Source organism: Salvelinus fontinalis, unplaced genomic scaffold (genome assembly GCF_029448725.1).
Source record: "Salvelinus fontinalis isolate EN_2023a unplaced genomic scaffold, ASM2944872v1 scaffold_0152, whole genome shotgun sequence".
Classification (NCBI taxonomy): Eukaryota; Metazoa; Chordata; class Actinopteri; order Salmoniformes; family Salmonidae; genus Salvelinus; species Salvelinus fontinalis.
This window is the reverse complement of record NW_026600361.1, coordinates 1-25,000: the sequence shown is the minus strand read 5'-3', so window position 1 is coordinate 25,000 and position 25,000 is coordinate 1. Positions and strand designations below refer to the sequence as shown.

Below are 25,000 nucleotides of genomic sequence, written 5' to 3'. Positions count from 1 at the left end.
ACTTACTGCTGTATTACTGCAGTCATGTTTTATGATTCAGACTTACTGCTGTATTACTGCAGTCAGGTTTTATGATTCAGACTTACTGCTGTATTAATGCAGTAAGGTTTTATGATTCAGACTTACTGCTGTATTAATGCAGTAAGGTTTTATGATTCAGACTTACTGCTGTACTAATGCAGTAAGGTTTTATGATTCAAACTTACTGCTGTATTAATGCAGTAAGGTTTTACGATTCAGACTTACTGCTGTAGTAATGCAGTAAGGTTTTATGATTCAGACTTAATGCAGTCAGGTTTTATGATTCAAACTTACTGCTGTATTACTGCAGTAAGGTTTTATGATTCAGACTTACTGCTGTATTACTGCAGTAAGGTTTTATGATTCAGACTTACTGCTGTAAGGTTTTATGATTTAGACTTACTGCTGTATTACTGCAGTAAGGTTTTATGATTCAGACTTACTGCTGTATTACCGCAGTCAGGTTTTATGATTCAGACTTACTGCTGTATTAATGCAGTAAGGTTTTATGATTCAGACTTACTGCTGTATTACTGCAGTAAGGTTTTATGATTCAGACTTACTGCTGTATTAATGCAGTAAGGTTTTATGATTCAGACTTACTGCTGTAAGGTTTTATGATTTAGACTTACTGCTGTATTACTGCAGTAAGGTTTTATGATTCAGACTTACTGCTGTATTACTGCAGTCAGGTTTTATGATTCAGACTTACTGCTGTATTAATGCAGTAAGATTTTATGATTCAGACTTACTGCTGCATTACTGCAGTAAGGTTTTATGATTCAGACTTACTGCTGTATTAATGCAGTAAGGTTTTATGACTCAGACTTACTGCTGTATTACTGCAGTAAGGTTTTATGATTCAGACTTACTGCTGTATTAATGCAGTAAGGTTTTATGATTCAGACTTACTGCTGTATTACTGCAGTAAGGTTTTATGATTCAGACTTACTGCTGTATTAATGCAGTAAGGTTTTATGATTTAGACTTACTGCTGTATTAATGCAGTCAGGTTTTATGATTCAGACTTACTGCTGTATTACTGCAGTCAGGTTTTATGATTCAGACTTACTGCTGTATTAATGCAGTAAGGTTTTATGATTCAGACTTACTGCTGTATTAATGCAGTAAGGTTTTATGATTCAGACTTACTGCTGTATTACTGCATTAAGGTTTTATGATTCAGACTTACTGCTGTAAGGTTTTATGATTTAGACTTACTGCTGTATTACTGCATTAAGGTTTTATGATTCAGACTTACTGCTGTATTACTGCAATCAGGTTTTATGATTCAGACTAACTGCTGTAAGGTTTTATGATTCAGACTTACTGCAGTAAGGTTTTATGATTCAGACTTACTGCTGTATTAATGCAGTAAGGTTTTATGATTCAGACTTACTGCTGTATTAATGCAGTCAGGTTTTATGATTCAGACTTACTGCTGTATTACTGCATTAAGGTTGAATGATTCAGACTTACTGCTGTATTAATGCAGTAAGGTTTTATGATTCAGACTTACTGCTTTATTACTGCAGTAAGGTTTTATGATTCAGACTTACGGCTGTATTACTGCAGTCATGTTTTATGATTCAGACTTACTGCAGTAAGGTTTTATGATTCAGACTTACTGTAGTAAGGTTTTATGATTCAGACTTACTGCTGTATTAATGCAGTAAGGTTTTATGATTCAGACTTACTGCTGTATTAATGCAGTAAGGTTTTATGATTCAGACTTACTGCTGTATTAATGCAGTCATGTTTTATGATTCAGACTTACTGCTGTATTACTGCAGTCATGTTTTATGATTCAGACTTACTGCTGTATTACTGCAGTCAGGTTTTATGATTCAGACTTACTGCAGTAAGGTTTTATGATTCAGACTTACTGTAGTAAGGTTTTATGATTCAGACTTACTGCTGTATTAATGCAGTAAGGTTTTATGATTCAGACTTACTGCTGTATTAATGCAGTAAGGTTTTATGATTCAGACTTACTGCTGTATTAATGCAGTCATGTTTTATGATTCAGACTTACTGCTGTATTACTGCAGTCATGTTTTATGATTCAGACTTACTGCAGTAAGGTTTTATGATTCAGACTTACTGTAGTAAGGTTTTATGATTCAGACTTACTGCTGTATTAATGCAGTAAGGTTTTATGATTCAGACTTAATGCAGTCAGGTTTTATGATTCAGACTTACTGCTGTATTACTGCAGTCATGTTTTATGATTCAGACTTACTGCTGTATTACTGCAGTCATGTTTTATGATTCAGACTTACTGCAGTAAGGTTTTATGATTCAGACTTACTGTAGTAAGGTTTTATGATTTAGACTTACTGCAGTCATGTTTTATGATTCAGACTTACTACTGTATTAATGCAGTAAGGTTTTACGATTCAGACTTACTGCTGTATTAATGCAGTAAGGTTTTATGATTCAGACTTACTGCTGTATTAATGCAGTAAGGTTTTATGATTCAGACTTAATGCAGTCAGGTTTTATGATTCAGACTTACTGCTGTATTACTGCAGTCATGTTTTATGATTCAGACTTACTGCTGTATTACTGCAGTCATGTTTTATGATTCAGACTTACTGCAGTAAGGTTTTATGATTCAGACTTACTGTAGTAAGGTTTTATGATTCAGACTTACTGCTGTATTAATGCAGTAAGGTTTTATGATTCAGACTTAATGCAGTCAGGTTTTATGATTCAGACTTACTCCAGGTCACTGAGTGATGTCATCTGAGGTAAAACAGCAGCCAGACTCTCAGCACCCGCGTCAGATATCACATTACTGTACAGACTGGAGAATAGACAGGATTAGACCATCAGATTACAGACTGGAGAATAGACAGGATTAGACCATCAGATTACAGACTGGAGAATAGACAGGATTAGACCATCAGACTGGAGAATAGACAGGATTAGACCATCAGATTACAGACTGGAGAATAGACAGGATTAGACCATCAGAATACAGACTGGACAATAGACAGGATTAGACCATCAGATTACAGACTGGAGAATAGACAGGATTAGACCATCAGATTACAGACTGGAGAATAGACAGGATTAGACCATCAGACTGGAGAATAGACAGGATTAGACCATCAGACTGGAGAAAAGACAGGATTAGACCATCAGATTACAGACTGGAGAATAGACAGGATTAGACCATCAGATTACAGACTGGAGAATAGACAGGATTAGACCATCAGAATACAGACTGGAGAATAGACAGGATTAGACCATCAGATTACAGACTGGAGAATAGACAGGATTAGACCATCAGATTACGGACTGGAGAATAGACAGGATTAGACCATCAGATTACGGACTGGACAATAGACAGGATTAGACCATCAGATTACGGACTGGAGAATAGACAGGATTAGACCATCAGATTACGGACTGGACAATAGACAGGATTAGACCATCAGATTACAGACTGGAGAATAGACAGGATTTGACCACCAGATTACAGACTGGACAATAGACAGGATTAGACCATCAGATTAAAGACTGGACAATAGACAGGATTAGACCATCAGATTACAGACTGGACAACAGACTGGATTAGACAATCAAATTACAGACTGGACAATAGACAGGGTGTGTGTGTGTGTGTGTGTGTGTGTGTGTGTGTGTGTGTGTGTGTGTGTGTGTACCTGAGACAGTGCAGTGAGGAGAGGGTAGACAGGGCTGGAGCCAGCCTCCCTATTCCCTGGTCTCCTATACAGTTCTGGGACAGACTGAGAGAGGAGAAGAGAAGAGAGGAGGGGATGAGAAAGGAGAGGAGAAATGAGAGGAGGGAGGAGAAAGGAGAGGAGGGGCGGGAAGAGAAGAAGAGGGGAGGGGAGGACAAAGGAAAGGAGGGGAGGAGAGGAAGAGAGGAGAAAGGAGAGAAAGGGAGGAGAAAGGATAGGTGGTGAGGAGAAAGGAGAGGAGGGAAGAGAAGAAGAAGGGAGGAGAAAGGAAAGGAGGGGAGGAGAGGAGAGGAGGAGAGGAGGGGAGAAAGGAGGAGGGGAGGAGAGGAGGAGAGTGGGGAGAAGAGGAAAAGAGAGAGGAGAAAAGAAGAGAGGAGGGAAGGAGAAGAGAGGAGGGGAGGAGAAAGGAGAGGAGGGGAACATGAACATTGTTCTCAAAAGTACAGTACCTGAGTGAATGGTATTGCAGATAGATATTATCTAGGGCAGAGGTCACCAACCTTTTCTGGGTCAAAATGTCCACAGAGGTCTACTGATAGATATTATCTAGGACAGAGACAGGTTGATCTAGAGACAGTAGAGAGCTCAGTGATTGACAGGTTGATCTAGAGAGTAGAGAGCTCAGTGATGGACAGGTTGATCTAGAGAGTAGAGAGCTCAGTGATGGACAGGTTGATCTAGAGACTAGAGAGCTCAGTGATGGACAGGTTGATCTAGAGACTAGAGAGCTCAGTGATGGACAGGTTGATCTAGACAGTAGAGAGCTCAGTGATGGACAGGTTGATCTAGACAGTAGAGAGCTCAGTGATGGACAGGTTGATCTAGAGACAGTAGAGAGCTCAGTGATTGACAGGTTGATCTAGAGAGTAGAGAGCTCAGTGATGGACAGGTTGATCTAGAGAGTAGAGAGCTCAGTGATTGACAGGTTGATCTAGAGAGTAGAGAGCTCAGTGATGGACAGGTTGATCTAGAGAGTACAGAGCTCAGTGATGGACAGGTTGATCTAGAGACTAGAGAGCTCAGTGATGGACAGGTTGATCTAGAGACTAGAGAGCTCAGTGATGGACAGGTTGATCTAGACAGTAGAGAGCTCAGTGATGGACAGGTTGATCTAGACAGTAGAGAGCTCAGTGATGGACAGGTTGATCTAGACAGTAGAGAGCTCAGTGATGGACAGGTTGATCTAGAGACAGTAGAGAGCTCAGTGATGGACAGGTTGATCTAGAGAGTAGAGAGCTCAGTGATGGACAGGTTGATCTAGAGAGTAGAGAGCTCAGTGATGGACAGGTTGATCTAGAGAGTAGAGAGCTCAGTGATGGACAGGTTGATCTAGAGACAGTAGAGAGCTCAGTGATGGACAGGTTGATCTAGAGAGTAGAGAGCTCAGTGATGGACAGGTTGATCTAGAGAGTAGAGAGCTCAGTGATGGACAGGTTGATCTAGACAGTAGAGAGCTCAGTGATTGACAGGTTGATCTAGAGAGTAGAGAGCTCAGTGATTGACAGGTTGATCTAGAGAGTAGAGAGCTCAGTGATGGACAGGTTGATCTAGAGAGAGTAGAGAGCTCAGTGATGGACAGGTTGATCTAGAGAGAGTAGAGAGCTCAGTGATGGACAGGTTGATCTAGAGACAGTAGAGAGCTCAGTGATGGACAGGTTGATCTAGAGAGTAGAGAGCTCAGTGATGGACAGGTTGATCTAGAGAGTAGAGAGCTCAGTGATGGACAGGTTGATCTAGAGAGAGTAGAGAGCTCAGTGATGGACAGGTTGATCTAGAGACAGTAGAGAGCTCAGTGATGGACAGGTTGATCTAGAGAGTAGAGAGCTCAGTGATGGACAGGTTGATCTAGAGAGTAGAGAGCTCAGTGTGAGGGTTTCTTACTTGATAATCTGCAGAGAGGAGAGAGACACCACAGCTCCAGCCAGATCCTCAGCCCCACTGTCCCCCAGCTTACTGTTCTCCAGACTGGGTGAGGGAGACAGAGAGAGATTAGACCGACGGCATGATAAAGACAAAGTCGTCGCCCCGTCGTCCCGTCGTTCCATCTGTAGAGCGGTACTTACTCCAGGTGATGTAGACTGTGCAGGGCTGGCAGCAGCTCCAGGAGTTTAGGGAGGGCCAGCGGGCCATTCACTGGACCCAACCTATATACATACATACATACATACACACACACACACACACACACACACACATACACACACACACACACACACACACACACACACACACACACACACACACACACACACACACACACACACACACACACACACACACACACACACACACACACACACACTTCCTCAAACCAGTGGTCACTCTAGACTTATTACCTAGTCAAACCAGTGGTAACTCTGGACTTATTACCTAGTCAAACCAGTGGTAACTCTGGACTTATTACCTAGTCAAACCAGTGGTAACTCTTGACTTATTACCTAGTCAAACCAGTGGTAACTCTGGACTTATTACCTAGTCAAACCAGTGGTAACTCTTGACTTATTACCTAGTCAAACCAGTGGTAACTCTGGACTTATTACCTAGTCAAACCAGTGGTAACTCTTGACTTATTACCTAGTCAAACCAGTGGTAACTCTTGACTTATTACCTAGTTAAACCAGTGGTAACTCTTGACTTATTACCATGTCAAACCAGTGGTAACTCCTAACTTATTACCTAGTCAAACCAGTGGTAACTCTGGACTTATTACCTAGTCAAACCAGTGGTAACTCTGGACTTATTACCTAGTCAAACCAGTGGTAACTCTGGACTTATTACCTGGTCAAACCAGTGGTAACTCTGGACTTATTACCTAGTCAAACCAGTGGTAACTCTTGACTTATTACCTGGTCAAACCAGTGGTAGCTCTAGACTTATTACCTAGTCAAACCAGTGGTAACTCTTGACTTATTACCTAGTCAAACCAGTGGTAACTCTTGACTTATTACCTAGTCAAACCAGTGGTAACTCTGGACTTATTACCATGTCAAACCAGTGATAACTCTGGACTTATTACCTGGTCAAACCAGTGGTAACTCTGGACTTATTACCTATTCAGAGTGGTAACTCTGGACTTATTACCTAGTCAAACCAGTGGTAACTCTTGACTTATTACCTAGTCAAACCAGTGGTAACTCTTGACTTATTACCTAGTCAAACCAGTGGTAACTCTTGACTTATTACCTAGTCAAACCAGTGGTAACTCTTGACTTATTACCTAGTCAAACCAGTGGTAACTCTGGACTTATTACCTAGTCAAACCAGTGATAACTCTGGACTTATTACCTAGTCAAACCAGTGGTAACTCTAGACTTATTACCTAGTCAAACCAGTGGTAACTCTGGACTTATTACCTAGTCAAACCAGTATTAACTCTGGACTTATTACCTAGTCAAACCAGTATTAACTCTGGACTTATTACCTAGTCAAACCAGTGGTAACTCTGGACTTATTACCTAGTCAAACCAGTGGTAACTCTTGACTTATTACCTAGTCAAACCAGTGGTAACTCTGGACTTATTACCTAGTCAAACCAGTGGTAACCCTTATTACCTAGTCAAACCAGTGGTAACTCTTGACTTATTACCTAGTCAAACCAGTGGTAACTCTGGACTTATTACCTAGTCAAACCAGTGGTAACTCTTGACTTATTACCTGGTCAAACCAGTGGTAACTCTGGACTTATTACCTAGTCAAACCAGTGGTAAGTCTGGACTTATTACCTAGTCAAACCAGTGGTAACTCTGGACTTATTACCTAGTCAAACCAGTGGTAACTCTGGACTTATTACCTAGTCAAACCAGTGGTAACTCTGGACTTATTACCTAGTCAAACCGGTGGTAACTCTGCTTATTACCTGGTCAAACCAGTGGTAACTCTGGACTTATTACCTAGTCAAACCAGTGGTAACTCTTGACTTATTACCTAGTCAAACCAGTGGTAACTCTTGACTTATTACCATGTCAAACCAGTGGTAACTCTGGACTTATTACCTAGTTAAACCAGTGGTAACTCTTGACTTATTACCTAGTCAAACCAGTGGTAACTCTTGACTTATTACCTAGTCAAACCAGTGGTAACTCTTGACTTATTACCTAGTCAAACCAGTGGTAACTCTGGACTTATTACCTAGTCAAACCAGTGGTAACTCTTGACTTATTACCTAGTCAAACCAGTGGTAACTCTTGACTTATTACCTAGTTAAACCAGTGGTAACTCTTGACTTATTACCATGTCAAACCAGTGGTAACTCCTAACTTATTACCTAGTCAAACCAGTGGTAACTCTGGACTTATTACCTAGTCAAACCAGTGGTAACTCTGGACTTATTACCTAGTCAAACCAGTGGTAACTCTGGACTTATTACCTGGTCAAACCAGTGGTAACTCTTGACTTATTACCTAGTCAAACCAGTGGTAACTCTTGACTTATTACCTAGTCAAACCAGTGGTAACTCTGGACTTATTACCATGTCAAACCAGTGATAACTCTGGACTTATTACCTGGTCAAACCAGTGGTAACTCTGGACTTATTACCTATTCAGAGTGGTAACTCTGGACTTATTACCTAGTCAAACCAGTGGTAACTCTTGACTTATTACCTAGTCAAACCAGTGGTAACTCTTGACTTATTACCTAGTCAAACCAGTGGTAACTCTTGACTTATTACCTAGTCAAACCAGTGGTAACTCTTGACTTATTACCTAGTCAAACCAGTGGTAACTCTTGACTTATTACCTAGTCAAACCAGTGGTAACTCTGGACTTATTACCTAGTCAAACCAGTGATAACTCTGGACTTATTACCTAGTCAAACCAGTGGTAACTCTAGACTTATTACCTAGTCAAACCAGTGGTAACTCTGGACTTATTACCTAGTCAAACCAGTATTAACTCTGGACTTATTACCTAGTCAAACCAGTATTAACTCTGGACTTATTACCTAGTCAAACCAGTGGTAACTCTGGACTTATTACCTAGTCAAACCAGTGGTAACTCTTGACTTATTACCTAGTCAAACCAGTGGTAACTCTGGACTTATTACCTAGTCAAACCAGTGGTAACCCTTATTACCTAGTCAAACCAGTGGTAACTCTTGACTTATTACCTAGTCAAACCAGTGGTAACTCTGGACTTATTACCTAGTCAAACCAGTGGTAACTCTTGACTTATTACCTGGTCAAACCAGTGGTAACTCTGGACTTATTACCTAGTCAAACCAGTGGTAAGTCTGGACTTATTACCTAGTCAAACCAGTGGTAACTCTGGACTTATTACCTAGTCAAACCAGTGGTAACTCTGGACTTATTACCTAGTCAAACCAGTGGTAACTCTGGACTTATTACCTAGTCAAACCGGTGGTAACTCTGCTTATTACCTGGTCAAACCAGTGGTAACTCTGGACTTATTACCTAGTCAAACCAGTGGTAACTCTTGACTTATTACCTAGTCAAACCAGTGGTAACTCTTGACTTATTACCATGTCAAACCAGTGGTAACTCTGGACTTATTACCTAGTTAAACCAGTGGTAACTCTTGACTTATTACCTAGTCAAACCAGTGGTAACTCTTGACTTATTACCTAGTCAAACCAGTGGTAACTCTTGACTTATTACCTAGTCAAACCAGTGGTAACTCTGGACTTATTACCTAGTCAAACCAGTGGTAACTCTGGACTTATTACCTAGTCAGAGTGGTAACTCTAGACTTATTACCTAGTCAAACCAGTGGAAACTCTTGACTTATTACCTAGTCAAACCAGTGGTAACTCTGGACTTATTACCTAGTCAAACCAGTGGTAACTCTTGACTTATTACCTAGTCAAATCAAAGTGTATCGACTTATTACCTAGTCAAACCAGTGGTAACTCTTGACTTATTACCTAGTCAAACCAGTGGTAACTCTTGACTTATTACCTAGTCAAATCAAAGTGTATCGACTTATTACCTAGTCAAACCAGTGGTAACTCTTGACTTATTACCTAGTCAAACCAGTGGTAACTCTGGACTTTTTACCTAGTCAAACCAGTGGTAACTCTGGACTTATTACCTAGTCAAACCAGTGGTAACTCTGCACTTATTACCTAGTCAAACCAGTGGTAACTCTGGACTTATTACCTAGTCAAACCAGTGGTAACTCTTGACTTATTACCTGGTCAAACCAGTGGTAACTCTGGACTTATTACCTAGTCAAACCAGTGGTAACTCTGGACTTATTACCTAGTCAAACCAGTGGTAACTCTGGACTTATTACCTAGTCAAACCAGTGGTAACTCTTGACTTATTACCTAGTCAAATCAAAGTGTATCGACTTATTACCTAGTCAAACCAGTGGTAACTCTGGACTTATTACCTAGTCAAACCAGTGGTAACTCTTGACTTATTACCTAGTCAAACCAGTGGTAACTCTTGACTTATTACCTAGTCAAACCAGTGGTAACTCTTGACTTATTACCTAGTCAAACCAGTGGTAACTCTTGACTTATTACCTAGTCAAACCAGTGGTAACTCTGGACTTATTACCTAGTCAAACCAGTGATAACTCTGGACTTATTACCTAGTCAAACCAGTGGTAACTCTAGACTTATTACCTAGTCAAACCAGTGGTAACTCTGCACTTATTACCTAGTCAAACCAGTGGTAACTCTGGACTTATTACCTAGTCAAACCAGTGGTAACTCTTGACTTATTACCTGGTCAAACCAGTGGTAACTCTGGACTTATTACCTAGTCAAACCAGTGGTAACTCTGGACTTATTACCTAGTCAAACCAGTGGTAACTCTGGACTTATTACCTAGTCAAACCAGTGGTAACTCTTGACTTATTACCTAGTCAAATCAAAGTGTATCGACTTATTACCTAGTCAAACCAGTGGTAACTCTGGACTTATTACCTAGTCAAACCAGTGGTAACTCTGGACTTATTACCTGGTCAAACCAGTGGTAACTCTTGACTTATTACCTAGTCAAACCAGTGGTAACTCTGGACTTATTGCCTAGTCAAACCAGTGGTAACTCTTGACTTATTACCTGGTCAAACCAGTGGTAACTCTAGACTTATTACCTAGTCAAACCAGTGATAACTCTAGACTTATTACCTAGTCAAACCAGTGGTAACTCTATACTTATTACCTAGTCAAACCAGTGGTAACTCTATACTTATTACCTAGTCAAACCAGTGGTAACTCTGGACTTATTACCTAGTCAAACCAGTGGTAACTCTGGACTTATTACCTAGTCAAACCAGTGGTAACTCTGGACTTATTACCTAGTCAAACCAGTGGTAACTCTAGACTTATTACCTAGTCAAACCAGTGGTAACTCTGGACTTATTACCTAGTCAAACCAGTGGTAACTCTTGACTTATTACCTAGTCAAACCAGTGGTCACTCTTGACTTATTACCTAGTCAAAACAGTGGTAACTCTGGACTTATTACCTAGTCAAACCAGTGGTAACTCTTGACTTATTACCTAGTCAAACCAGTGGTAACTCTGGACTTATTACCTAGTCAAACCAGTGGTAAATCTGGACTTATTACCTAGTCAAACCAGTGGTAACTATTGACTTATTACCTGGTCAAACCAGTGGTAACTCTGCACTTATTACCTAGTCAAACCAGTGGTAACTCTTGACTTATTACCTAGTCAAACCAGTGGTAACTCTGGACTTATTACCTAGTCAACTAAAATCAAAGTGTATTACCTTATTACCTAGTCAAACCAGTGGTAACTCTGGACTTATTACCTAGTCAACTAAAATCAAAGTGTATTGGCTTATTACCTAGTGATAGGGATTGGTTGAATAATGATACTCACTCAAACTCCAGCTTGTGAAGATCTCTGACTGCAGGTATACCCTCCCCCAGGACACCGTCTGATAGGCTGAAACGATGACGGACACATCGTCACGTTTTGGAACATACCAGTATATTTATGTGTGTGTGTGTGTGTGTGTGTGTGTGTGTGTGTATGTGTATTGTAGATGGCTGTAACAAGAGCTGGGCTGGTTATTGTCTACTGTATTGTATTGTAGATGGTGTGTGTGTGTGTGTGTGTGTGTGTGTGTGTGTGTGTGTGTGTGTGTGTGTGTGTGTGTGTGTGTGGGTGTGTGTGTGTGTGTGTGTGTGTGTGTGTGTGTGTGTGTGTGTGTGTGTGTGTGTGTGTGTGTGTGTGTGTGTACCTCTCAGACAGTCTCCTGCTTGTGTGTATGTTGACCAGTGTAGACAGGTGTTGAACGTGGGACACCTGTGTGGCTCTGAAAGGGTTAAGGGTCAACTTAGAAACAGCTGCTTTCAGAAGCTCCTCCTCCCCACTCTGCTCTAGCTCCTCCCACAGAGTGATGGTGTCAGCGATGCACGCCCTGGGACGGACACACACACACACACACACACACACACACACACACACACACACACACACACACACACACACACGTTAGAGTCATGATCAAAACACACAGATCAGAAAAATAAATGTGCATTTCACGCTCTACATACAGTAGAGTGAGAACATCAGATCTATACTGTTCTAGACCTATACTGTAACAGATCTATACTGTTCTAGATATATACTGTAACAGATCTATACTGTTCTAGATCTATACTGTAACAGATCTTTACTGTTCTAGATCTATACTGTTCTAGACCTATACTGTAACAGATCTATACTGTTCTAGATATATACTGTAACAGATCTATACTGTTCTAGATCTATACTGTAACAGATCTATACTGTTCTAGATCTATACTGTTCTAGACCTATACTGTAACAGATCTATACTGTTCTAGATATATACTGTAACAGATCTATACTGTGACAAATCTATACTATAACAGATCTATACTGTTCTAGATCTATACTGTAACAGATCTATACTGTTCTAGATCTATAATGTAACAGATCTCTACTGTTCCAGATCTATACTGTTCTAGATCTATACTGTAACAGATCTATACTGTTCTAGATCTATACTGTAACAGATCTATACTGTTCTAGATCTATGCTGTAACAGATCTATACTGTAACAGATCTGTACTGTTCTAGATCTATACTGTAACAGATCTATACTGTTCTAGATCTATACTGTAACAGATCTATACTGTAACAGATCTATACTGTTCTAGATATATACTGTAACAGATCTGTAACAGGTCTATCAGTGTAATAGTACCAGTACCTGTATGAGTGTATGTTGTTGAGACCTGTCAGTCGTTTTAATCCTGTCAACCTCAGTCCTGTGTCCTCCAGTCCCAGATCTATACTGTAACAGATCTATACTGTAACAGATCTATACTGTTCTAGATCTATACTGTAACAGATCTATACTGTAACAGATCTATACTGTTCTAGATATATACTGTAACAGATCTATACTGTAACAAATCTATACTGTTCTAGATCTATACTGTAACAGATCTATACTGTTCTAGATCTATAATGTAACAGATCTATACTGTAACAGATCTATACTGTTCTAGATCTATACTGTAACAGATCTATACTGTTCTAGATATATAATGTAACAGATCTATACTGTAACAGATCTATAATGTAACAGATCTCTACTGTTCTAGATCTATACTGTAACAGATCTATACTGTTCTAGATCTATAATGTAACAGATCTCTACTGTACCAGATCTATACTGTTCTAGATCTATACTGTAACAGATCTATACTGTTCTAAATCTATACTGTAACAGATCTATACTGTTCTAGATCTATACTGTTCTAGATCTATACTGTTCTAGATATATAATGTAACAGATCTGTAACAGGTCTGTCAGTGTAATAGTACCAGTACCTGTATGAGTGTATGTTGTTGAGACCTGTCAGTCATTTTAATCCTGTCATCCTCAGTCCTGTGTCCTCCAGCCCCAGATCTATACTGTTCTAGATCTATACTGTTCTAGATCTATACTGTAACAGATCTATACTGTTCTAGATCTATACTGTTCTAGATATATACTGTAACAGATCTGTAACAGGTCTATCAGTGTAATAGTACCAGTACCTGTATGAGTGTCCTCCAGTCCCAGATCTATACTGTTCTAGATCTATACTGTAACAGATCTGTAACAGGTCTATCAGTGTAATAGTACCAGTACCTGTATGAGTGTATGTTGTTGAGACCTGTCAGTCGTTTTAATCCTGTCATCCTCAGTCCTGTGTCCTCCAGTCCCAGATCTATACTGTTCTAGATCTATACTGTAACAGATCTATACTGTTCTAGATATATAATGTAACAGATCTATACTGTTCTAGATCTATACTGTTCTAGATCTATACTGTTCTAGATCTATACCGTTCTAGATATATACTGTAACAGATCTATACTGTTCTAGATCTATACTGTTCTAGATCTATACTGTTCTAGATCTATACCGTTCTAGATTTATACTGTAACAGATCTATACTGTAACAGATCTGTAACAGGTCTATCAGTGTAATAGTACCAGTACCTGTATGAGTGTATGTTGTTGAGACCTGTCAGTCATTTTAATCCTGTCATCCTCAGTCCTGTGTCCTCCAGCCCCAGATCTATACTATTCTAGATCTATACTGTAACAGATCTATACTATTCTAGATCTATACTGTTCTAGATCTATACTGTTCTTGATATATAATGTAACAGATCTATACTGTTCTAGATATATAATGTAACAGATCTATACTGTTCTAGATATATAATGTAACAGATCTATACTGTTCTAGATATATACTGTAACAGATCTGTAACAGGTCTATCAGTGTAATAGTACCAGTACCTGTATGAGTGTATGTTGTTGAGACCTGTCAGTCATTTTAATCCTGTCATCCTCAGTCCTGTGTCCTCCAGTCCCTGATCTATACTGTTCTAGATCTATACTGTAACAGATCTATACTGTTCTAGATCTATACTGTTCTAGATCTATACTGTTCTAGATCTATACTGTAACAGATCTATACTGTTCTAGATATATAATGTAACAGATCTGTAACAGGTCTATCAGTGTAATAGTACCAGTACCTGTATGAGTGTATGTTGTTGAGACCTGTCAGTTGTTTTAATCCTGTCATCCTCAGTCCTGTGTCCTCCAGTCCCAGATCTATACTGTTCTAGATCTATACTGTAACAGATCTATACTGTTCTAGATCTATAATGTAACAGATCTGTAACAGGTCTATCAGTGTAATAGTACCAGTACCTGTATGAGTGTATGTTGTTGAGACCTGTCAGTCGTTTTAATCCTGTCATCCTCAGTCCTGTGTCCTCCAGTCCCTGATCTATACTGTTCTAGATCTATACTGTAACAGATCTATACTGTAACAGATCTATACTGTTCTAGATATATAATGTAACAGATCTATACTGTTCTAGATCTATACTGTAACAGATCTATACTGTTCTAGATCTATACTGTAACAGATCTATACTGTTCTAGATATATAATGTAACAGATCTATACTGTTCTAGATATATAATGTAACAGATCTGTAACAGGTCTATCAGTGTAATAGTACCAGTACCTGTATGAGTGTATGTTGTTGAGACCTGTCAGTAGTTTTAATCCTGTCATCCTCAGTCCTGTGTCCTCCAGTCCCAGATCTATACTGTAACAGATCTATACTGTTCTAGATATATAATGTAACAGATCTATACTGTTCTAGATATATACTGTAACAGATCTGTAACAGGTCTATCAGTGTAATAGTACCAGTACCTGTATGAGTGTATGTTGTTGAGACCTGTCAGTCGTTTTAATCCTGTCATCCTCAGTCCTGTGTCCTCCAGCCCCAGACAGAACCTCCTCCTCAGCGTTCTACACTGGTCCAAAAGGTTCCACACTACGAAGGCATCCGCGGGACACAGCGGAACCCCTTGGAACGACAGAACCTCGGGAAGGTTCCGTACCAGGTGTCTGACCAAGCGGGCGTCGCCTGTCTCGTAAACACAGTGACACGCCTCCAGGAGCCGAGCGGGGCTCAGGTCGCCATGGTGAAGGTTCTCCAGGTGTGACATCACAGCGGCACGCTTGGCCACCACCACTTTCATGGCGCCGGTATCCAGCGCGGCCAGATCCTGGAGTTCCGCCTTGTCCCGGAAAAGCAGCCCGACAGCGAATCGCTGAGCAAGGTCCAGACACTCTCCCTGAGGCCGTCGCCTCCCCCTGGGCTGCAGAGTAGAATAGAGTAGAACAAAGTAGAGTAGAACAGAATAGAGTAGAATAGAGTAGAGTAGAGTAGAATAGAATAGAGTAGGATAGAGTAGAGTAGAGTAGAGTAGAAAAGAGTAGAGTAGAATATAATAGATTAGAACAGAATAGAGTAGAATAGAATAGAGTAGAGTAGAGTAGAATAGGACAGAGTAGAACAGAGTAGATTAGAATAGAGTATAATAGAGTAGAGTAGAGTAGAATAGAGTAGAATAAAGTAGAATAGAGTAGAACAGAACAGAATAGAATAGAATAGAGTAGAGTAGAGTAGAACAGAGTAGAGTAGAACAGAATAGAGTAGAATAGAGTAGAACAGAGTAGATTAGAATAGAGTAGAACAGAGTAGAACAGAGTAGAATAGAGTAGAGTAGAACAGATTAGAGTAGAATAGAGTAGAACAGAGTAGATTAGAATAGAGTAGAATAGAGTAGAACAGAGTAGAGTAGAACAGAGTAGAACAGAGTAGAATAGAGTAGAACAGATTAGAGTAGAACAGAGTAGAACAGAGTAGAATAGAGTAGAGTAGAACAGATTAGAGTAGAATAGAGTAGAACAGAGTAGATTAGAAAAGAGTAGAACAGAGTAGAATAGAGTAGAGTAGAACAGATTAGAACAGAGTAGATTAGAATAGAGTAGAACAGATTAGAACAGAGTAGATTAGAATAGAGTAGAACAGAGTAGAACAGAGTAGAATAGAGTAGAGTAGAACAGATTAGAGTAGAATAGAGTAGAGTACAACAGAGTACAGTAGAACAGAATAGAGTAGAACAAAAGAGTAGAACAGAGTAGAATAGAGTAGAGTAGAACAGATTAGAGTAGAATAGAGTAGAATAGAGTAGAGTAGAACAGAGTACAGTAGAACAGAATAGAGTAGAACAAAAGAGTAGAACAGAGTAGAATAGAGTAGAGTAGAACAGATTAGAGTAGAACAAAAGAGTAGAACAGAGTAGAGTAGAACAGAATAGAGTAGAACAGAGTAGAATAGAGTAGATTAGAATAGAGTAGAATAGAGTAGAGTAGAATAGAGTAGAACAGAGTACATTTACATGTTAGTCATTTGCCAGACACTCTTATCCAGAGCCACTTCACAGTCAGTACATTCATCTCCAGATAGCTAGGTGGGACAACCACATATCACAGTCGTAGTCAGTACATTCATCTACAGATAGCTAGGTGGGACAACCACATATCACAGTCATAGTCAGTACATTCATCTGCAGATAGCTAGGTGGGACAACCACATATCACAGTCAGTACATTCATCTCCAGATAGCTAGGAGGGACAACCACATATCACAGTCGTAGTCAGTACATTCATCTTCAGATAGCTAGGAGGGACAACCACATATCACAGTCATAGTCAGTACATTCATCTGCAGATAGCTAGGTGGGACAACCACATATCACAGTCATAGTCAGTACATTCATCTACAGATAGCTAGGTGGGACAACCACATATCACAGTCATAGTCAGTACATTCATCTACAGATAGCTAGGTGGGACAACCACATATCACAGTCATAGTCAGTATATTCATCTTCAGATAGCTAGGTGAGACAACCACATATCACAGTCAGTACATTCATCTACAGATAGCTAGGTGGGACAACCACATATCACAGTCAGTACATTCATCTACAGATAGCTAGGTGAGACAACCACATATCACAGTCATAGTCAGTACATTCATCTACAGATAGCTAGGTGAGACAACCACATATCATAGTCATAGTCAGTACATTCATCTTCAGATAGCTAGGTGAGACAACCACATATCATAGTCATAGTCAGTACATTCATCTACAGATAGCTAGGTGGGACAACCACATATCACAGTCATAGTCAGTACATTCATCTACAGATAGCTAGGTGGGACAACCACATATCACAGTCATAGTCAGTACATTCATCTCCAGATAGCTAGGTGGGACAACCACATATCACAGTCATAGTCAGTACATTCATCTACAGATAGCTAGGTGGGACAACCACATATCACAGTCATAGTCAGTACATTCATCTCCAGATAGCTAGGTGGGACAACCACATATCACAGTCATAGTCAGTACATTCATCTCCAGATAGCTAGGTGGGACAACCACATATCACAGTCAGTACATTCATCTTCAGATAGCTAGGTGGGACAACCACATATCACAGTCAGTACATTCATCTACAGATAGCTAGGTGGGACAACCACATATCACAGTCATAGTCAGTACATTCATCTACAGATAGCTAGGTGGGACAACCACATATCACAGTCAGTACATTCATCTACAGATAGCTAGGTGAGACAACCACATATCACAGTCATAGTCAGTACATTCATCTCCAGATAGCTAGGAGAGACAACCACATATCACAGTCATAGTCAGTACATTCATCTACAGATAGCTAGGTGGGACAACCACATATCACAGTCAGTACATTCATCTCCAGATAGCTAGGTGGGACAACCACATATCACAGTCACAGTCAGTACATTCATCTCCAGATAGCTAGGTGGGACAACCACATATCACAGTCAGTACATTCATCTCCAGATAGCTAGGTGGGACAACCACATATCACAGTCACAGTCAGTACATTCATCTCCAGATAGCTAGGTGGGACAACCACATATCACAGTCATAGTCAGTACATTCATCTACAGATAGCTAGGTGAGACAACCACATATCACAGTCATAGTCAATACATTCATCTACAGATAGCTAGGTGAGACAACCACATATCACAGTCATAGTCAGTACATTCATCTACAGATAGCTAGGTGAGACAACCACATATCACAGTCACAGAAAGAAAACATTTCCCTCAATAATCAGCAGAGTCCGAGCTAGAAGGAGGTGCTGCTTCAGGTTATAGTCTCTAGAGGACCTGTGTACAGACAGAGTTTCAATAGGAAACTACAATTCTACCTGTGGTAATATCTGGGCCAGCAGAGCGCGGTCAGACACACAGCTGGAGACGGACAGGTGAGCCCCGCCCAGGAAGCTTTGCAGGAAAGGGTGGGCCCAGGACAGGATGTTGTCAGAACTCACGTCGTCACCGTCACCACCGCCACAATCTCTGCCCTGCCAGTGAGAATGGACCAGTCCGGTCCTCAGGCCAAACAGACGCAGCTTGACATAGACGGTATTCTCCAGAGTCAGGGTCAGGAGAGATGAATGACCTTTAACCCCCTGCCAAGCCAGACCGCTCAACTCTGACAGAACACACCTGTTGTCTCTCTCTTCCTCTCTCTCTCTCTCTTCCTCCTCCCTCTCTTCCTCTCTCTCTTTCTCTCCCTCCTCCCTCTCTCTCTCCTCCCTCTCTTCCTCCTCCCTCGTCTCTATCCTCTCCTTCTCTCTCTCTTCCTCTCCCTCCTCCCTCTCTTCCTCCTCCCTCATCTCTATCCTCCTCTTCTCTTCTTCTAATTGAATTTGGGATTGAGTGTGAGAGCGAGTGTGGATGTGCGTTCGTGTCCTGTTGCGTGTGTGTTTAGGGACGTGTTTGTGACCGTGTTTAAGGGTGTGAGTGTGTGCCAGGGTCCGAGTTTGGGGTAGGGTTTGACAGTGTGTGTGTTTCAGGGTGTGTCGTCTCGTCTTTAGTGACAACGCTTTGTAACACAATCCCGTCAGCGTGGAGGGGAGTGGCTCGGAACCCTCCCAGTGTTCTAGAAGCAAACACACCATGTGACACAGCGCTGGGTTCCAACACACAGACAGAAGGTAAGGCTGGCTGTGGAGCCTGGCTAGGGATAGGACTAGGGATGGGACTGAGGTTGGGACTAGGACTGGGACTGAGTCTGAGGTTGGGACTGAGGTTGGGACTGAGGTTGGGATTGGATCTGAGGCTGGGTCTGAGGCTGGGTCTGAGGCTGGGATTGAGGTTGGGACAGGGATGGAGTCTGAGGCTGGGACTAAGTCTGAGGTTGGGACTGAGGTTGGGACTGAGTCTGAGGTTGGGACTGAGGTTGGGACTGAGGTTGGGCCTGAGGTTGGTGCCTCTAGGGACTGTCCAGAGAAGTATTGTCCCAGGTATCTCTCTATGTCCGGAGGGGAGAAGCCAGAGAGTTCCAGGAGGCTGTCAGCCCGTCTCAGCAGCCCACTGACGGTGCCTCGTGGTCGGGCAGAGAGGAGCAGAGAGCAGCCCGGTAGGAGCTTCCTCTGGAGCAGACCTGAGAACAGCTGTCTAACGCTGTAGGTCTCCCCCTTCCTGTCATCCGCTGGAAACTGCAGCAGACCCTCCAAGTCACGCACCACCTCGAAGCCGTCGAATATCACCAGCACACGCTCCGGGACAGAGAGGACCTGATTGAAGACATCCCGGGTTTGGGGACAAGTAGAGGGGACGGGGGAGGAGGAGTGGTGTAAGAGGAGGGACTGAAGGCTATAGGTCGGCTCAGGGGGGAGGGTCAGAGCCTTAACGTCCAATAAGAACACAAAGTCGAACTGAGGCAGTAGACCGTCGGACCAATCGACGCAGAGCTTCTTGATGAGCGTGCTTTTGCCCATGCCGGCGTTGCCTAGCAACACGGTGTAACGGTTGGGTTTCGCCCCGGTGGAGCTCTCGAACACCTGACGACGAACACAGATAACAAATACATTCATTATTAACTACAGTTATTATTAATTATTATTAATTACTCTTTTTCCTGACAGTCGGAATTATAGATAAAGGGGAAAAAAAACACGCAATGAAGACGTAATGACAGTCTCCAGACTAAATACTAATAGTTTCTCTGTAGGTGATGACGTAACGATGATGTCACCGGGTCTGACCTGACTCCTGGCCAACGAACCCCGCCTTCTCTCCGCGTCTCCGATGACGACCAGATCCTTCTCCAGGCACTTGCTGGCGTTCTTCCCTGAGCCAATCAGGATCTGCCTTTGGACCAATCGCACGTCAACATAGTGGGACGCCAGGCTAAGGCCCGCCTCCATCTCCTGTTGAGACAACGTCATTGGTTTGAGAGACAGGTAGAGTTGTCTTTTGAAAAAAGTAAATCCCAACTCAACGGTCCCTCTGTGTGTTCTCTGGTCTTACCTGGCACATTCCCCTCAGGTGAGCCTTGGCTTGGTGAATATACTCCTCTGTAAAACACACACACACACACACACACACACACACACACACACACACACACACACACACACACACACACACACACACACACACACACACACACACACACACACACACACACACACAGATGGACAGGGACGTCATTTACATGGTATAGTGAGAGGACAGAGGGACAGGAACATCATTTACATGGTATAGTGAGAGGACAGAGAGACAGGGACATCATTTACATGGTATAGTGAGATGACAGAGGGACAGGGACGTCATTTACATGGTATAGTGAGAGGACAGAGAGACAGGGACATCATTTATATGGTATAGTGAGAGGACAGAGAGACAGGGACATCATTTACATGGTATAGTGAGATGACAGAGGGACAGGGACGTCATTTACATGGTATAGTGAGAGGACAGAGAGACAGGGACATCCTTTACATGGTATAGTGAGAGGACAAAGGGACAGGGAGGAGACATCATTTACATGGTAGAGTGAGAGGACAGAGGGACAGGGACATAATTTACATGGTATAGTGAGAGGACAGATGGACAGGGAGGAGACATCATTTACATGGTAGAGTGAGAGGACAGAGAGACAGGGACATCATTTACATGGTAGAGTGAGAGGACAGAGAGACAGGGACATCATTTACATGGTATAGTGAGAGGACAGAGGGACAGGGACATCATTTACATGGTATAGTGAGAGGACAAAGGGACAGGGACATCATTTACATGTTATAGTGAGAGGACAGAGGTACAGGGAGAGGACAGAGGGACAGGGAGAGGACAGAGGTACAGGAAGAGGACAGACTCTAACTCACCTGTCCTGGGGGAGAGGGGGGAGGCAGAGGGGGGAGACTGGGCTTGGCTGGCACAATCAGACAGAGATCCAGGAGGATACGAACACATCACATCTGGAGCTACCGCACCGTCAACTACACACACACACACACAGACACACACACACACACACACACACACAGACACACACACACACACACACACACACACACACACACACACACACACACACACACACACACAACATGAGTAACAACCACACCCAGTATTCAAACTGACTCATGTTGATTGACTTATTGACTCAGTAGCAGTGAGGCATGATGGATGGATGGATGGACGGATGGATGAATGGATGGATGACAATGGATGAATGGATGGATGGATGAATGGATGAATGGATGGATGGATGGATGGATGAATGGATGAATGGATGGATGACAATGGATGAATGGATGGATGGATGAATGGATGGATGACAATGGATGAATGGATGGATGGATGAATGGATGAATGGATGAATGGATGGATGACAATGGATGAATGGATGGATGGATGAATGGATGGATGACAATGGATGAATGAATGGATGGATGACTGGATGAATGGATGAATGAATGGATGAATGGATGAATGGATGGATGGATGACTGAATGGATGGATGACAATGGATGAATGGATGGATGACAATGGATGAATGGATGGATGGATGAATGGATGGATGACAATGGATGAATGGATGGATGGATGAATGGATGAATGGATGGATGACAATGGATGAATGGATGGATGGATGAATGGATGGATGACAATGGATGAATGGATGGATGGATGAATGGATGAATGGATGGATGACAATGGATGAATGGATGGATGGATGAATGGATGGATGACAATGGATGAATGAATGGATGGATGACTGGATGAAAGGATGAATGAATGGATGAATGGATGAATGGATGGATGACTGAATGGATGGATGACTGAATGGATGGATGACTGAATGGATGGATGACTGAATGGATGAATGGATGAATGGATGACTGAATGGATGAATGAATGGATGAATGGATGAATGGATGGATGAATGAATGGATGAATGGATGGATGAATGAATGGATGAATGGATGAATGAATGGATGAATGGATGGATGACTGAATGGATGGATGACTGAATGGATGGATGAATGAATGGATGAATGGATGAATGGATGGATGACTGAATGGATGGATGGATGAATGGATGGATGACTGAATGGATGGATGACTGAATGGATGGATGACAATGGATGGATGGATGAATGGATGACTGAATGGATGAATGAATGAATGGATGAATGGATGAATGGATGGATGGATGAATGGATGGATGAATGAATGAATGGATGAATGGATGAATGAATGAATGGATGAATGGATGGATGAATGAATGGATGGATGACTGAATGGATGGATGACTGAATGGATGGATGACTGAATGGATGGATGACTGAATGGATGGATGAATGGATGAATGGATGGATGGATGGATGGATGACTGAATGGATGGATGGATGAATGGATGGATGGATGAATGGATGGATGGATGGATGGATGGATGACTGAATGGATGAATGGATGAATGGATGGATGACTGAATGGATGAATGGATGAATGGATGGATGGATGAATGGATGGATGACTGAATGGATGAATGGATGGATGACTGAATGGATGAATGGATGGATGACTGAATGGATGAATGGATGGATGACTGAATGGATGGATGGATGGATGGATGGATGAATGGATGTATGAATAAATGGATGAATAAATGGATGGATGGATGGATGAATGAATAAATGGATGAATGAATGGATGGATGAATGGATGAATGGATGAATAAATGGATGACTGAATGGATGAATGGATGGATGAATGGATGAATGGATGGATGAATGGATGAATGGATGGATGGATGAATGGATGGATGAATGAATGGATGGATGGATGAATAAATGGATGAATAAATGGATGGATGAATGAATGGATGGATGAATAAATGGATGAATAAATGGATGGATGGATGGATGAATGAATGAATAAATGGATGAATAAATGGATGGATGGATGAATGAATAAATGGATGAATGAATAAATGGATGGATGGATGAATGGATGAATGAATAAATGGATGGATGGATGAATGGATGAATGAATGGATGGATGGATGGATGAATGGATGAATGGATGGATGGATGGATGGATGAATGAATAAATGGATGAATGACTGAATGGATGAATGGATGGATGAATGGATGGATGGATGAATGGATGTATGAATAAATGGATGAATAAATGGATGGATGGATGAATGAATAAATGGATGAATGAATGGATGGATGAATGGATGGATGAATGGATGAATGGATGAATAAATGGATGACTGAATGGATGAATGGATGGATGAATGGATGGATGAATGGATGAATGGATGGATGGATGAATGGATGGATGAATGAATGAATGGATGGATGAATAAATGGATGAATAAATGGATGGATGAATGAATGGATGGATGAATAAATGGATGAATAAATGGATGGATGGATGGATGAATGAATAAATGGATGAATGAATAAATGGATGGATGGATGAATGAATGAATAAATGGATGGATGAATAAATGGATGAATGGATGAATGAATAAATGGATGGATGTATGAATGGATGAATGGATGAATGGATGGATGGATGGATGGATGGATGAATGGATGGATGGGTGGTATTCCCCTGGTCTAAAGTAGAGCACTATGTGGGGTCGAATCAGTCAGTCACAACACAGTATAATGTTGGGTCAAATTGAGGTGTTGATGTTGGTCACTACTCACCTGGAGAGAGAGGTAGGACGTTGAGGGGTCGAGGAGACAGCGAGGGAGAAGACACTACACATGGAGAGAGAGGTAGGACGTTGAGGGGTCGAGGAGACAGCGAGGGAGAAGACACTACACCTGGAGAGAGAGGTAGGACGTTGAGGAGTCTAGGAGACAGCGAGGGAGAAGACACTACACCTGGAGAGAGAGGTAGGACGTTGAGGAGACAGCGAGGGAGAAGACACTACACCTGGAGAGAGAGGTAGGACGTTGAGGAGTCTAGGAGACAGCGAGGGAGAAGACAATACACCTGGAGAGAGAGGTAGGACGTTGAGGAGACAGCGAGGGAGAA

The 25,000-nt window shown here is 41.6% G+C and overlaps 1 protein-coding gene across 1 annotated transcript in view; it reads right to left on the bottom strand.

Annotated features, from left to right (window-relative positions):
- Nucleotides 1–24,864, bottom strand: part of LOC129843517 (MHC class II transactivator-like) — a gene marked incomplete at its 5' end in the record, with an annotated part of 29,059 nt that extends 4,195 nt beyond the window's left edge. Inside the window, 12 exons of the mRNA XM_055912276.1 lie at nucleotides 2,747–2,830; nucleotides 3,696–3,779; nucleotides 5,616–5,699; nucleotides 5,798–5,878; nucleotides 11,549–11,614; nucleotides 11,913–12,092; nucleotides 15,435–15,886; nucleotides 18,850–20,490; nucleotides 20,695–20,859; nucleotides 20,960–21,006; nucleotides 21,820–21,933; nucleotides 24,667–24,864. Of these exons, the coding sequence (XP_055768251.1) occupies nucleotides 2,747–2,830; nucleotides 3,696–3,779; nucleotides 5,616–5,699; nucleotides 5,798–5,878; nucleotides 11,549–11,614; nucleotides 11,913–12,092; nucleotides 15,435–15,886; nucleotides 18,850–20,490; nucleotides 20,695–20,859; nucleotides 20,960–21,006; nucleotides 21,820–21,933; nucleotides 24,667–24,864 (3,196 nt within the window). The remainder of the gene's footprint in view (nucleotides 1–2,746; nucleotides 2,831–3,695; nucleotides 3,780–5,615; nucleotides 5,700–5,797; nucleotides 5,879–11,548; nucleotides 11,615–11,912; nucleotides 12,093–15,434; nucleotides 15,887–18,849; nucleotides 20,491–20,694; nucleotides 20,860–20,959; nucleotides 21,007–21,819; nucleotides 21,934–24,666) is intronic.
- Nucleotides 24,865–25,000: the final 136 nt, after the last annotated feature.